Below are 14,082 nucleotides of genomic sequence, written 5' to 3'. Positions count from 1 at the left end.
TGAAGTATTCGGATTTCTGGGTGTGTGTCAGTGGACAATATTTCAGATCATTCAAACTAAAAATGTGAGTTCTGTGGAAGTAAGACAATATCAATACATTGACACAAGAACACTTGCCATGATCACGCACTAGTTTACAAGTAAACTGCGTTTAACTTATGAAAAGAGGAATGTATCTAATGTACACTTGTAACAAGCATTCGAATTTCCCACAAGTTCTAAAAGCTTCTTGTAACACTTCGGGCTTGTGAGCTTCAGCAGCAAACAAAGCATGGAGCCAACCTGTTGTGCACGTATACCTATTCGGTGATTTTGCCGCATGGATGTACGAATGGACACTTTCTGCACTTTAGGCAAATCTCGAATACCGCCCATTAAGCGCAACGAGTAGCAGCAAAAGACATGGTTGCACAGAATCAGAAGTGCGAACTTCAGGCCGACATTTTCGTATCCACTTTGCTTCTCTGTAAGTTACGCTTCTCTAACTCGCGATTTTTTTTCGGTATTTACTCAATTTGATGCTTGATCTAATGCCGTAAACAAGTCACAGTTAATTGTGCAGTATGTTGCCATTTCTCACTCAACTTTCATCAACACTCCTGCAGGGGCTGTTTTTTTTTGGTCAACATACATGCTTATGTGTTCTGCTTGTCATTATGTGCCGACTGGTTCGAGTTCACGGTACTGGTTTGTGTGCTTAGCATGCACGCGAAAAGATGACCGAAAATGTGAATGGGAAACTTCAGAGATTGCGTGCGGCTGTTTTGAATAAACAACTGGAGTGGAGGAACTCTCATTACCATCAATACTCTCCGTTAGCTTCTGTTGCGTGCTCGTATGAGGAAATTTCGCTTTAGTGCTCTTTTGTGCCGACCGATCAGCTGGGGGACTCGTGATGTGAGGGCAGCTACGTAAAGGGTGAAGGCCTTCGAGTCGTTAGGTGAATGCATCATTTAGAAACCTCACTCATATCCGCCAGTTTATGTTTTTTTTTTTTTTGCTACTTTGTGTAAAGGTTTATATTCACGACTGAAGCTCTGACGAAGTTATCGCGTATGGTCGCACGCTAGTCCACTCATATGCTAGCTCGTTTTTTCAGCCATATAGTTTGTCAGGTCATACGTCCACAAGGCGCATATCTGAAAGATGATTGGTGCGTCTAACCACTTCACAAAACAACCACAGCTGAGAATGTATCAACTATAAATGATGTACACCTTTGATATATTATTAAGGTGAAAGCCTTAGATGCCTTACCAAACCCTAAAATTGGCCGTCGGTGACATCGCCGTCTTGTGTGGACAGCTTCAACACGAGTTGTTGCTTCCACTGCATGACAGTCACTGCGAATGCTCTCTGCCCATATTGTGTGCCCTATGTGGCACTAAACAGAGCTGCCATGGGCCAACGTTACACTTGTTTAGATAATTTATGATGAGTTAGCTGACGCGAATGCTCTCAGTGCGATGCCTGCCAAGCAATCTCTCCCTTCGCGAAAGGGCGTCTGCTACGCAGGAGCAAGGCAGGTGGCTCCGCGTTCGAAAAGAGAGAGCAAAGGAGAAGAGTGTCGCTACTTTGGGTAGTTTGAGGGGCATTACACAAAGTTAGACTGCAGCGCCACTACACTCCCTAGAAGCAAATCGTGAGGAGTAGTTCGGAAACTGAAAAAGTATCTATAAATGTTGAGGTCAACAGCGTTGCTTTTCCCTCTGTCGGAGCACAGGCTGCACAGCACCAGCACCTTGCAGCCTAAGCTACGGCTCGCAACGGATTAGTGTGAGCTGGATTGTGACATTTTCAGTTTCGAGGGTACAGCAGCTGCAGCAGACTGGGTTTGAAGGCCCCATGGAGGAAGGTATAAACCCTCCATGGAGAATCTGAAAACAATCATCTGAAAACAATCAAAATGGCAGCGTTGATAGCAACTTCAAGTCGGCAGTTAGCGGTAAAAAGTCCGAAAAATCGGATGGTAAAACCTATAAATGTTCAGAATTTTAAACTTTTTAAGGGGGGAGGCTACCATCGGATACCAACTTTTTTGTTTATTGAGATATCTTAATGAAATTTTCAGGATAGACTTATAGCAAAAGCATTAGAAGAACTACAAAATTTCATCAAGTTATGTTCACTGGTTTTCAAGTTACAGCAGAATATCAGGGAAGTGCACATGGTTTTCTTATTCCAGGCCTGGAGAACTTTCAAAAGGTGCTGGAACTGTGAAATTAACTATGATGATTCCCAGATTGATACTCCAGGGGGTAACAGAGCCCTTTTTTTGAATTTCCTTGCTGAAAAGTTTTAGCAGACCATCAAACTCGTGATTAGGATATTATCAATCAAATTTTGATTAAATATAATAAATAACACACACAATATATTGAAAAAATGGGCTTGTCACCCCCTCAGAAATTTATTCATGTACATAATAAAAAAAGACTTATGGAAATCCAATGAGTGGTTCCAGAGATATGGCTGGAATAAGCAGCCTCACTAGCCAAAAAAGTCATTTTGAGAAAACGACGTTTGAAAGTTTTGAGCACATAGGCAGTTCTAAAATGAACCTGCAGCGTAACTGGAGGTGTCCTTTGGCACTCTCTTTCTTTGCCGCCTTTCCATCTTCTCTAGGGATCGCTTCTTAGCCTTTTTCAAGCGCAGAGAATCTTTCTCGGCTGCCCGTTGAATGGCCAGGTGGCCAGGTGTTAGCCCCACTGATGAAGCTAGCTCTTGGGTGGCCCTGTAGCAGCCAGCATTGTATCTTAGCACTGCATCATGCAGTGCTGTCTCCACAGCAATCAGTGACGCATGCTGCTCTTTGGGCATGAGGGACCACAGCACAGAGTGAAAGGACTCTGATGCATTCTGCGTCTTTGCTCCCAGGCAGCGTTGCAGAAGAGAAGCCTGTGAGAGCCTCTCATAAATGGGTAGAAGTGCATCTACAACATAGCGTGGCAGCTTGTACGAATGCTTCGGAGGTGGAACACCGGTAATCTTGCTGGCATTGTGACGACACCAGGAGTCTGCACCCTCTGGGCACAAGTCGTGGTGCGGCTCCTCATCCGTCGACGTCACATGGTGGTACGATGCCATCACTGCCCGCCGCATTGCAGCCACATCATCGGAATTGTTCCGTAGGGCCCAGCCATAATAATCTGTCAACTTGTCGATGAGGGCCTTTGTCAGCCTGCCCTTCCCTCCCAAAGCCTTGTCACTTTTCTGCACAAGGTTGCGAAGTGCAGTCCCCATCCTCTTCTGAACGTGGTTCAGGCATTCCTCTTTTGAAATGGGGACCAGTCCATAAACATTTTCTTGTACAAGGGCAGAGAAGGTGGCACTATCTCCATCAGACACGAGCGTTGTGTAACGGAGGTTGTGCTTCGACAGTGAGCGTGAAAAGAGGATGATAGCTGCCTCAACCTCCATTCTCCCTGATTTAGAGTCGGTGTTTTTTTGGCACACATGATTCTCCAGCCAGCATGCATAGTCTGCGTCTCCAGGCTTTGGCCCTACTTGGCAACCAAGGCACTGATTAGACAGAACAACGGCGTCCAAGATAAGGCCCGTATGGTATTCGATAATTGCCCCGACTCCAATATGGGATGTGTGCCCACGCTTGTGCCATGTTCCATCATAACAAACTGTTATATCCCTGGTGAAATATTGATCCATTTCTTTGTAAGTGGCGTTTACAGCAGAAGCAGATTCTGCATAGAAATTTTCTATGCATTGTGTCTGCGGTTCCCTGAATTTCTTCAGGTGCTTCTGAAAGGTCTTGTGATGGAGGCCACGATGGGACACGTTCATCGCTGCCCAAAAGTCGTTGAGAGCTGTTTGTCCCTTGCCTATTTGTTTTGTTGCCATAATGGCTCTTACATTCACATCAAAGGCCTTTGTGTCATCCTGACGAGATGAACTCCATGAGCTTGAAACTACTCCACAATGCAAGCATACTAGCTCAAGCTTTGCAGCAAGTCCAAGTTGGGTACCTCCTCGTACCTTCATCCCAATCGCGGTGCACCGGTGGCACGGGGTCCGAGATAGCAGGTCGTCTAGGGCATCCATTTGCACAAGGAAAAATTTTTCGCCTTCACTTGTAGCGGTGGCAGCTTCATGATCGCGCTCCATTGCCTGAAATTTCCGCTCCGTCGCTGGCATAGCGCCAAGTTCTCTTTGCACAGCAGCGCGTTGTTGATCCGCCGCCTCTTTCTCCTCGCACGTCAGGAAACTTGTTCGCAAATGCACAGTTGACGACGCGATCGCACTCGAGGCCGATGAAAGAGAAGATGCGGAAGCCACTGTCGATGAGCACGAGACACCAGGCGCACTTGTAACGACAAATTCTTGCACCGGCGGAGCAGGAGTCCCGTTGCTAGGCGCGTCGATGCGACCACTCTCTTGCGTAGATGAAGCAGAAGCTGCCCCACAGGTACCGTCGGCGCGATCACCGTCGGCGCACGTGCGAGCGGAGAGCCTCGCCGCGCGGACAAGCTTCATAGCTCGCTTCCTTGCACCGAACGATTGTAGCGTCTTCTTTTTCGTTGGGCGCATCGTGAGCGAACACAACAACGGTCTCGTATAGACGGTTGAAAATCGTCTCGTAAAGACGGTTGAAAATCGTTTCGAAGACAGTTGAAACGTGGAGAGTATGCGAACGGCTGTAACGATACACGGAAGCGAGCGGAACACAAAGACGCCGGACGGAGGAGCAGCAGACGAGCGGCCGCATCGGCCGCATTATGCGCAAGAGCGCTACGTCATCGCGCGCAGCAGCCAATGGCAGTCGCGGGCTCCCCCGCGTCCTTGGGGAGCGCGCGCTTCGCCCAATCCCAGCTGCGCGCCTCAGCCGCGGGAAACTTGAAAGCTCTCGCGAGCCCTCCAATCATGAGCGGCTTGCTCCTCTCCTGCGCTGCCGCCGGCGACGCAGGTGGCGGGGAAAGAAAGAGCAAGAATTCATAAACAAAACAACACCAAAATGGCGGCGCTCCGTCGAGCGGTCGAGAAACTGCGATCACGCCAAGTTGGGGCATTTTGAGCGCTCGCGCGCCGCTCGAGGGCCGCCGCGGCATGTTCTAAACTTTATTTCAAATGGTTTCGCGACGAATTAGACGTTGATATTTACAGAAAAGATAGCTTATGACACATACTGCCCGAATATGTGGTTTGCCAAAAATCGACTTTTTCGCGATTTTTCGGTTTTCAAAGGCCGCGTCCCCCCTTAATACAATGACTCTATGGGGAACTTGCGAGTGCTGCAGATGAGTCTGGGAAATCATGCATGTCCAGAATTTCAGGTGTCCGAGAAATCAGACGTCAACTGTAAGTACTAATCAAAAACAGCACCACCCCATAAAAAAAAAAAAGATGGAGGGGGGGGGGGGGCAGATGTAACCCAACAACACATGTGCTTTGATCTACATGGAATGCTTCACTTTCTCAAATGAAAGAGGCACAATATGAACCATGCTACAGAAGAAAGAAAATGCACAAAATCGTACATATGAAAGCACAGGTTTTATCCAGAAAATATTGCATTAATTTAACAGGAGTATCTGCGATACCAAAATTTTAGCAAAATGTCAGAATACAGGGTAGAAGGAGTACAGGTAAAGTAAAAAAAAGAAAGCCCAGTCTATTACCGATGGCACTGCTGACTCCCCTCCTATCCTTGCGCTTCTTAAAGGTGGAACGCTCGCGCCGTGGAAGCCAGCGCTCAGGGTCAGGATCAACATTGGGATTATAATTTTTGGGCAGCTTGCCTGCAACACACATGGAATTGTTTTCAGCACGTGAAGTCCATCAGCACATTATTTGAAAAATTAAGACTTGTAACTGTACAAGTGCACTGTTCATTATACTTGCCCAGGTCACAATTCTCTTGGGATAAAGTTTGTTGCTGTACCAAAGAAAGTAAAAGATAAGCCTAGTCGCCAGCTGCAAAGCCTGTTTCATATCAAGTTACTTTCATTACCATCATCATATCAGACATGACTGGCTGAAAATGTATGCTATGGAAGTTAAAAACACTGCAGCTCAAACAAGCAAGAGAACTAGCCAAGGACATCCCTTTCTTCTATGTATGCAATTGATACAAACCAGGGTTTATTATTTTCTCATGAATCAGTCACTTGAAAGCTCCTGCCAACATCACATCTCACTGCAAGAATTTTGTTCTCGTACTACTTGTATTTTTTGTTTTAACCTCTGAGTAGGTTTGAAAAAATAAGCCCCAATTCAACAAGCACTCCATATATTTGATAAAAAGTCACCTCATTTCATTCCTTTTTTATGGCATATTCCCATTGTTTCAGTTTTCTAAAAAATTCGTGAGCCATACCTAAGCAATTCATTTCATACTTTACAGGTGCGAAACTCATTTGTTATTCCCTCAACAAAGTGTACTACTACATGTTTTTCATTGCAATACACTGTACAGCTGGACACAATTTTTTTTTTAGACGATAGTCTTTCTTGGGGACGTTAGACGAAAAAATTTTGGTCTGTCTGTCTGTACATTTGCCTGTCTGTCCGCCCTAACGATACCTCAAACGGCATTAAACGGCCAACCCCATCCGCAGCGCCCACCAATATTGCTCAAGGTTTAGCATTCATAGTTGTGCGATTGTCAATTAAAAAAGCAAATATTACGCATATCTGAGGCACCATAACGACACATCTATGTTTTGTATATCTGCCTTTATACTAGAAGAGGCACACACAAGTAACTCTAAGGACTGTAGCATTTATCGCGCTGCGCTGACAGTGCAACGCGATGCTCAAGGTGTTTCCAACGCTTTGCTACGACGACACGGTGGTGGCACCTGCCCATCGCTTTCAATTCTACACCTTATCACCTCCAAGACTGGCGCACATCTTTCTCCGCGGTCACGCACGCCTTCGTTTTCGAAGATAACTGTCAGATGGCGCTCGTGTCTAACGTGCCTAGATGCGCTTGTTCGCCTCCGCTACACACTCGAGGCACTCTACCGCAGCGCCTTCAGAATACCATTCACCGATTTTCTTGCACAGATCATCCCATAATTGTTTTGTTCACTCTCTCCAGATGCAAGACTATCGTCTTTCAATGACATTTACAGTGTAACATGTAGATTCGGGCCAATTTTTTAGTGTTTGAAAACTCACTATTTTTGCACAGGACAGGTTCATGCAACTTTGAAAACACAATCTTCAAACAATGAGGATATGTTGGTAAGCTGGTTAAAGAGAGCTAGAAATGCACAGAAAACACGGATGAAAAAGGGTAGAAGTATAAATACACACAGGCACAACTAAAAATAAAGTTCAGCTATGTAGCAGTTCGGGCACGTTGGTAATTCAGTTTCAAGTGAGCTAAGAGCACATGGAAAACACTGCAAACATATGCAACTGAAAGCAAAACAGTAGATATCAGACAGTAAACAGCATCAATAAGCACAGTAAGATAATTTTGCAATCGCTAGGGTTTTATGTTGCTTAAAGGGGCCCTGCAACACAATTTGAGCACATATTTTCCACCAGTTCTTCTGGTGCTGTGGAATGCGAATATTTCGTTGCACAAGTGGCAACCCTGAAATCGACACTGTTATAATTTTAATTCACAGGACACACATCGGCTATTTTTGTTATGGGAAGTCGTGTCATGTTATGCGACGTGACGACAAAGACCGTTTGCTTTTGATTGGCACGACGCGACAAGTAGCGTGAAATATTCATGTGGTGGTAGCTAGGTCATGCGAGTGAATACTAGAAACAGCAAAAACCCTTTATATACTGTCTCAGAAAGAAATCATTACTGTTTATAAATGATGTATTTTCAGAACAACGAACACGACACTTAGTCTGGAACGAGGCTATGGTACGGCAGCAACTAAAGATGGAAAAGCATGCCGCCTTTTTAGCGAGCCAAAAATGCGACATGTGGCGGACACTGGTGTTTTTGTATAACGCGTCTTGCATGCAAACAAACAAGTGGCCCCGCACAAAGCATATGTTTGTATCTTGCACAGTGTGACAGTGGGAGCGTCTGCTACCCGACGCACATGGTTCGTCGTAACCATGCAAGAGAACGATAGCGAGACATTGTGTCAAGGCCACCATGAGGTGACATTTCTGGTATGTTTGTATGAGACGCACGCTGTGATTGGAAGAGATCTTCGAAGTCAGAGTGAAATGCAAAATAGAATGTACCTCGTCGTCGTCTACTAGGGTTTTGAACTTCGAGGACTCACAACTTCACTTTTTATCCACCGATTTCGATCATTCTTGTCGCATTAGTCTCATCAATCATTGCTACGCACGCTCTGGTGCTAAATAAGGCTGTCGTAAAAGTGTAGTAGGGCCCCTTTAAGCAACATTACGTTTTGCAACCTTAGGAGGAGATGCTACTTGAAAAAAAAAAGTTTCATTAATCTGTAGCCTAGCCAAATGAAATATTTACTGTATACATGGGCTTTTATGCTCATTTCAAGAACAATCAGTTTTACAGCAAGTTGCATAGTTTCCACTTTGTACCATGACAATGCATAAATTATAGTTCTTTTTGGACACACTTTTTTTTCCACTAAGCTTTTATGGATCTGAACCATTAATAGCTCATATTGCTCCACATCAACTGTAGAATGCAAAAAAACTAAGAAGAAATTGCGTAAAACACCCCTGTTACACTGGTCATTCGAATAGAATAACATTCGCATCTAATGACATTATGCGGCAGCTACACAGAAATATATAATGTCGTTAGAATGAAATGACTTTGGTAATCGAATGAGTTCAAGAAACACATTCACCGTCGCAGTCAAACTGGACGTATACCCTCAAGTCTCAGACAAAATAATAGAATTATATTTACATTCACAATGATAAATCAACTCTGACCACTTTAGACCAACAAATACAGTCAGTAGAGTTGTTACATCTGTTTCTGAAGTAAAGGGAAAAAGTTCTAAATTATTGCATTTGTTTTAATAGGCATCCTTGAAGATCTTAGGAATGTGACCATCTGTGCATTTCACATATATTTCACAATGTAGCGTTGGTAATTTCGTGACTTCGTGAAATCTAGTGGATTTACTACCAACCGAAATAAAATTACCTATAAGGAGTCAACTTCTCAAGCTGTTTTTTGCTAACAAGTTGGTGTTTCTTGCAATACTTAATGACTTATTGCATTCACTGATCATCAAGAAAGTGAACTGCACATAAACTTAAATTGTAACAATTTCAGTGAGTGCATGGCACACAGCTGGAAAATACCTGCTCATATCTTCATTTCAATGTTTTTTCTCTCACCTCGAAAATTGGCATCATGTGGAATGCAGAATCCATAAACGAAAACAAATATGTGCTTTTCTAGCTACAAGCCATCTGACGTACCAGTGCCAACTATGACAGAGGACACTGTGAAGGTTTACGTAGTATTCCCCCTCCCCCAAAAGAAACGTATAGATCACATTTAAGCAATGGCATATCAATGCTGAATCAACATGTTAATATAGAAACTACTGTTCTGAAATAAGGCCAGCATTTTATATAGGAAACTTTGGGTGATCTCTAATCAATTTGGAAAGTTGGTCATAGGGGAATATGACACAACAAAAGCATCCTATAAACCAGTGATTTCCAAGTAAAGTTATGTTTACATGACCATACTACCACAATAACACACACTACAAAATCATCTTAGCCCAACTGCAGTTCCCCACAGAACCTGCAGTTTCAGGTTTCTCTTCTAGAGAAAAAAAAAGTGAAGAAGTTTGGGCTCGTTCAAAAAGATCCTGCCAAATTCCTTTCTATTAATCATCTCGCCAACCTCTGGCAGAGGCAATCATAGACCACATAAATTGCAGCAGGCTTGGGCCTGAGTCATCGTGAAGTTGTCTCTAGATTTTAAGATGATGTGTTTGTCAATATTGTAAATTCAAGGTTAATCCAAATAATTCTCGAGACTAGGGACAGTTTACTGCCCCACCGCGGTGGTCTAGGGGCTAAGTACTAGGCTGCTGACCCACAGGTCGCGGGATGGAATCCCGGCTGCGGCGGCGGCATTTTCAATGGAGGCGAAAATGCTGAGGCTCGTGTGCTCTGATTTTGGTGCACGTTAAAGCACCCCAGGTGGTCGAAATTTCCGGAGCCCTCCACTACAGCGTCTCTCATAATCACATGGTGGTTTTGGGACGTTAAACCCCACATATCAATCAACCAGGGACAGCTTACTAAGTTGCTGGCTGAAGTGGCACACTTTTACACTACTCGAGAAAGCAGAAAGAACTACCACAAAATCCCATGCAAGTGCCCCTACCCAAGCAAGCATCCTAACAAGAGCAAGCCCCCCTACACAAGAAAGCGCCCTCCTTCCTTCTTCAGGAGATTTCAAATATGGGCACCCTTTTCCAGTTTAACAATTTTTCCTGTTTCATTCACTGGGCTTCTTTGGCCGACGAGGACAAATGGGAACAGTGAATGCAAGCATATTTACTAAAACATTGCATTAAAAGCATGGGTGTGCATTATTTTTTTAGTGGCTCTTCTGCTGCCATGTTAAATTTTGATCAATGACCAGGCAAGCCCCCTCCCCCCCTCTGGATCTTGTCAGATTATCCTTCACCATGAAGGGGGTGGGGAAGGGTCCAGTTTGCTTAGAATTTTACGGAACAATTCTGAAAATGAAAGCTGGCACTGCTGCAGAAAGTGTCAAGAGCACTAAAAATGCTGATCCCGCTCACGGCACTGCCATCGAGTCCAAACGACTTTCCCCCTCTCCAATAATAGCAATGAAATAGTAACGATAAAGAAAAAACAGAACGTCTTTATTCTGACTCAAAAAATTTTATTTAACACACATTTGCGCTGAAGTCCCTTCTGTTTCACATAGTGAACAATCCAGACTGGTCTGCTCTCTGCTATTGGTACACACACCTATTATTCATTAACACTACATTGTGATTAAATTAAACACTTTTGGCCATACCTCCATTCAACCTTTGAGTGCACCAAGTACGCAGCCTTGCAAGTACGTGACACAAGCAAGCAAAAGTAGGGCTTGTGTCCAACGGAGACGAAATCTACATTAAACGCAGCACTTTTGAATTCGCTGTCACATGCCTTCAAAAGAATGTGGTGAGTGGTCACAATCTAAACTAGCACCAACTGTGTCACACGCAGTAGCACGATTTCATTACCTAAAATGTGCAATAGCAGACCTTCCAGCTGCCACCCATAGCCCATTATACTTAGTGACATTGTCAACCTATTTTCTGTTCAAATTCTATGCTCCTAAATAATATAATGCCATGACGTCCAGGCATGTCTCTTGTGCAGCGAACTTATTAGCAATAAATATCCCACAAAGCAGCATTTGAATATGTGCGGTTAGACTATCCCAAAACCACAATATGATTATGAGACGCCGTAGTGGAGGACTCCGAAAATTCTGACCATCCGGTGTTCTTTAATATGCACTGACATCGTGCAGTACACAAGCTTTTACCATTTAACCTCGATTGAAAAGTGACCGCCCAGAGCCAGGATCGAACCCACAACCTTCCGATCAGCAGCCGACCACCCTAGCCACTGACCCACCGAGGCAGACACAAAGCACCACTTGCTTGGTAGGCAGCACCAACATCAAATGAAAAGAAACATACTGGGGAGGTGGGGGGTTCTAGCACATATACAGGGGCTTGCTTAGAATTTGACAGTAAACTAAAGTGTTCTTACCATTTATCTATAAAGGAGGTTATCGCACATATCATAGAACTTTTATATTTATTTTATTTTGTTAAATGAAAGTATCCGACCTCACATCCAAAGCAAAAATACTGCCAACCTTCAGACAGGCCTTAATTCATTAAAACAGTTTTTCTACACCAAGTAGCGCTTCCATTTGCGAAGGTTGTACAGTACCGTGACATAATGACACGACACAGATACATCACGTCAGAGCAAGACATTACAACACTTTGGCATTCCCTATGGCTCACTCGAATGCCTACTGCGAAGACCAATGTAGCGGATGACAAAATGAGGCTGAGGGAGCAAAAATGCATGTTCCCACTCTTCACTGATCAGCTTCTGCATCATGGAATCACTAAACAGAATGAACTCTGAGAATGAAACTAAGCTAGCTTGTGTAAAAGCTGTTACAATAAAAAAATAATTCTTGGTGCTAAGAAGCCTGCAAACATTTTTGCAATGGTGTTCTGGTCCCGCAACTTGAAAATTAAAAAAAAAATCCGCAACCGCAACACTGATTCCTTGCCATCCAGAGTGAAAAAAAACGAGAGTAATGTGTACATACATAATAACAAAACATGCAAAGTGAAAGAAATAACCATAACAGTAGAGCTACTTTTTATTAGAAATGGACACTTCTGGTCAGTGACACCACAACATTTTTTTCAATACAACAAGGTCACCATAACTGCAGGACTACAAAATCCAGTGCCCAAGTTTCTTTTTGTTGTGTTTCACATATCATGTGTCCCCAGAAAAGCAATAGACAATGCGGGCAATCATCTTTAAAATGCCAGTGAAAAGAACTTAGAGCCATTCAGGATAAAGCACAGTTTTAACAAATAAGCTCATGTTCAAAGCAGAGACTTGCTACTATGCAATTCCATATTCATTCTGTATTTACCGTAAAATGCCGAGCAAGCGCCCCCTCCCTTTTTTGAGAGATCTGAAAAAAGCATCAAATAAGTGCGAATGACTGGTCCGGGACCAAGCAAGCACCCTCCCCCCAAATCTGCTCTGATTATCCCTCACCATAAGGGGGGGGAGGGCATGCACTTGGCATTTTATGGTATACATAACAAATTAAACCTAATTAGGCCTGCTGAAAAATTTACCCACACGAGCAAAGCTTGAAGTGAAAGTGCCAACTCTGCACACTCACCCTTCTTCTTTTTCTTTTTCTTGACAATGTCCTCACCCCGAGTGATGGGAGAAGCTTCAGACTTGACCACTTTCTTGACGTAACGAGCTCCCATTGTCCAAGACAATACTTCTAGTCCACAGACATCTACTCGATGGGTAATCTCTTCAGCTGGAGGAAGGTCTGCGCTCACGCTGTATAGAGTAGCTTAAGGAAAACATTCACAAGAATTTTTTCCTTAGTGAACAAGGAGTTGCACCTAACCATTCCTACCAGCAGATATTTTTTTTAAGTCTTTCTTCTTGTGTGATTTGCACATTTAACATTAAGTCATTAAAATGAACCAAAAACTCCCTCAAGATTATCAACTTGATAAGTATTTGATATCAAGCCCGAAAGGTAGTGTATCTCATGCAAACGCATTAAAAAATTGGAAAACAGGTCTTTCACTGCAGCTACAAAAATACTAAGGCCAAATGCAAATATAATTTAACAATATTCTGAAACTTTCCACACAAGGGTGTTCCATGTCAGGGTATACAATGACATGACTCATTTCTGCCGTGGGACAGACAACAGTAAATGGCCACGCTGGCATGTCACACAGAAAAATAATCATAAAAGAACTTTGGCTAAGCCACCCAATTGGGAAATATTGTTACGGGGATTATGAACACAAGGAAAAGAGAAACGATTGTATTTCCAATATTTACAGGTAGGTGCGACACCCCAGGGCTGCCAGCATCTCGCGCGGCGAGTCCGCTTCTTCTTTATCGATTCGTCTACGACGGTGAAGCCATGCCCACTGCCTCTTAACATCACCCCCGGCGGACGAAGCACCGTCACGGCGCCGCTAAGTCAATCAGGACTGGCAGTATAGTAGCGTTTTAGTCAAGACACATGAACAACATCGGTAGGTGGTGTGGCAGAAGATGAGTGTGGTTGAACGGGAGTGATGAGGTAGTCGACGTCGGTGACCTTGCGGAGAAGTTTGTAGGGCCCTGTGTATCGTGGGAGGAGCTTCTCGCACAAGCCTTTACGTCGATACGGCGTCCAAAGTAGGACGAGAGTCAGCAGGGTAGTCAACGTCACGGTGCCAGTCATCATAGCGAACTTTTTGTGATGCCTGAGAAGCAGTGAGCCTAATGTGCGCAATTTGGCGAGCGACGTGGGCTCGAGAATCAATGTCCTGAGCATACACCATTGGTTCGGTAGTA

General features: G+C 44.0%; 1 protein-coding gene across 1 annotated transcript in view; it reads right to left on the bottom strand.

The window, feature by feature from the left end:
- Srp72 (signal recognition particle 72) overlaps positions 1-14,082 on the bottom strand; it is an 80,727-nt gene that overhangs the window by 15,961 nt on the left and 50,684 nt on the right. Inside the window, exons 14-15 of the mRNA XM_037426947.2 lie at positions 12,887-13,059; positions 5,634-5,753 (exon numbers count right to left, since the gene is read on the bottom strand). Coding sequence (XP_037282844.1) covers positions 5,634-5,753; positions 12,887-13,059 — 293 coding nt within the window. The remainder of the gene's footprint in view (positions 1-5,633; positions 5,754-12,886; positions 13,060-14,082) is intronic.

The sequence above is a fragment of the Rhipicephalus microplus genome, chromosome X (assembly GCF_043290135.1).
Source record: "Rhipicephalus microplus isolate Deutch F79 chromosome X, USDA_Rmic, whole genome shotgun sequence".
NCBI lineage: Eukaryota > Metazoa > Arthropoda > Arachnida > Ixodida > Ixodidae > Rhipicephalus > Rhipicephalus microplus.
This window is presented reverse-complemented; position numbering and strand designations above follow the sequence as displayed.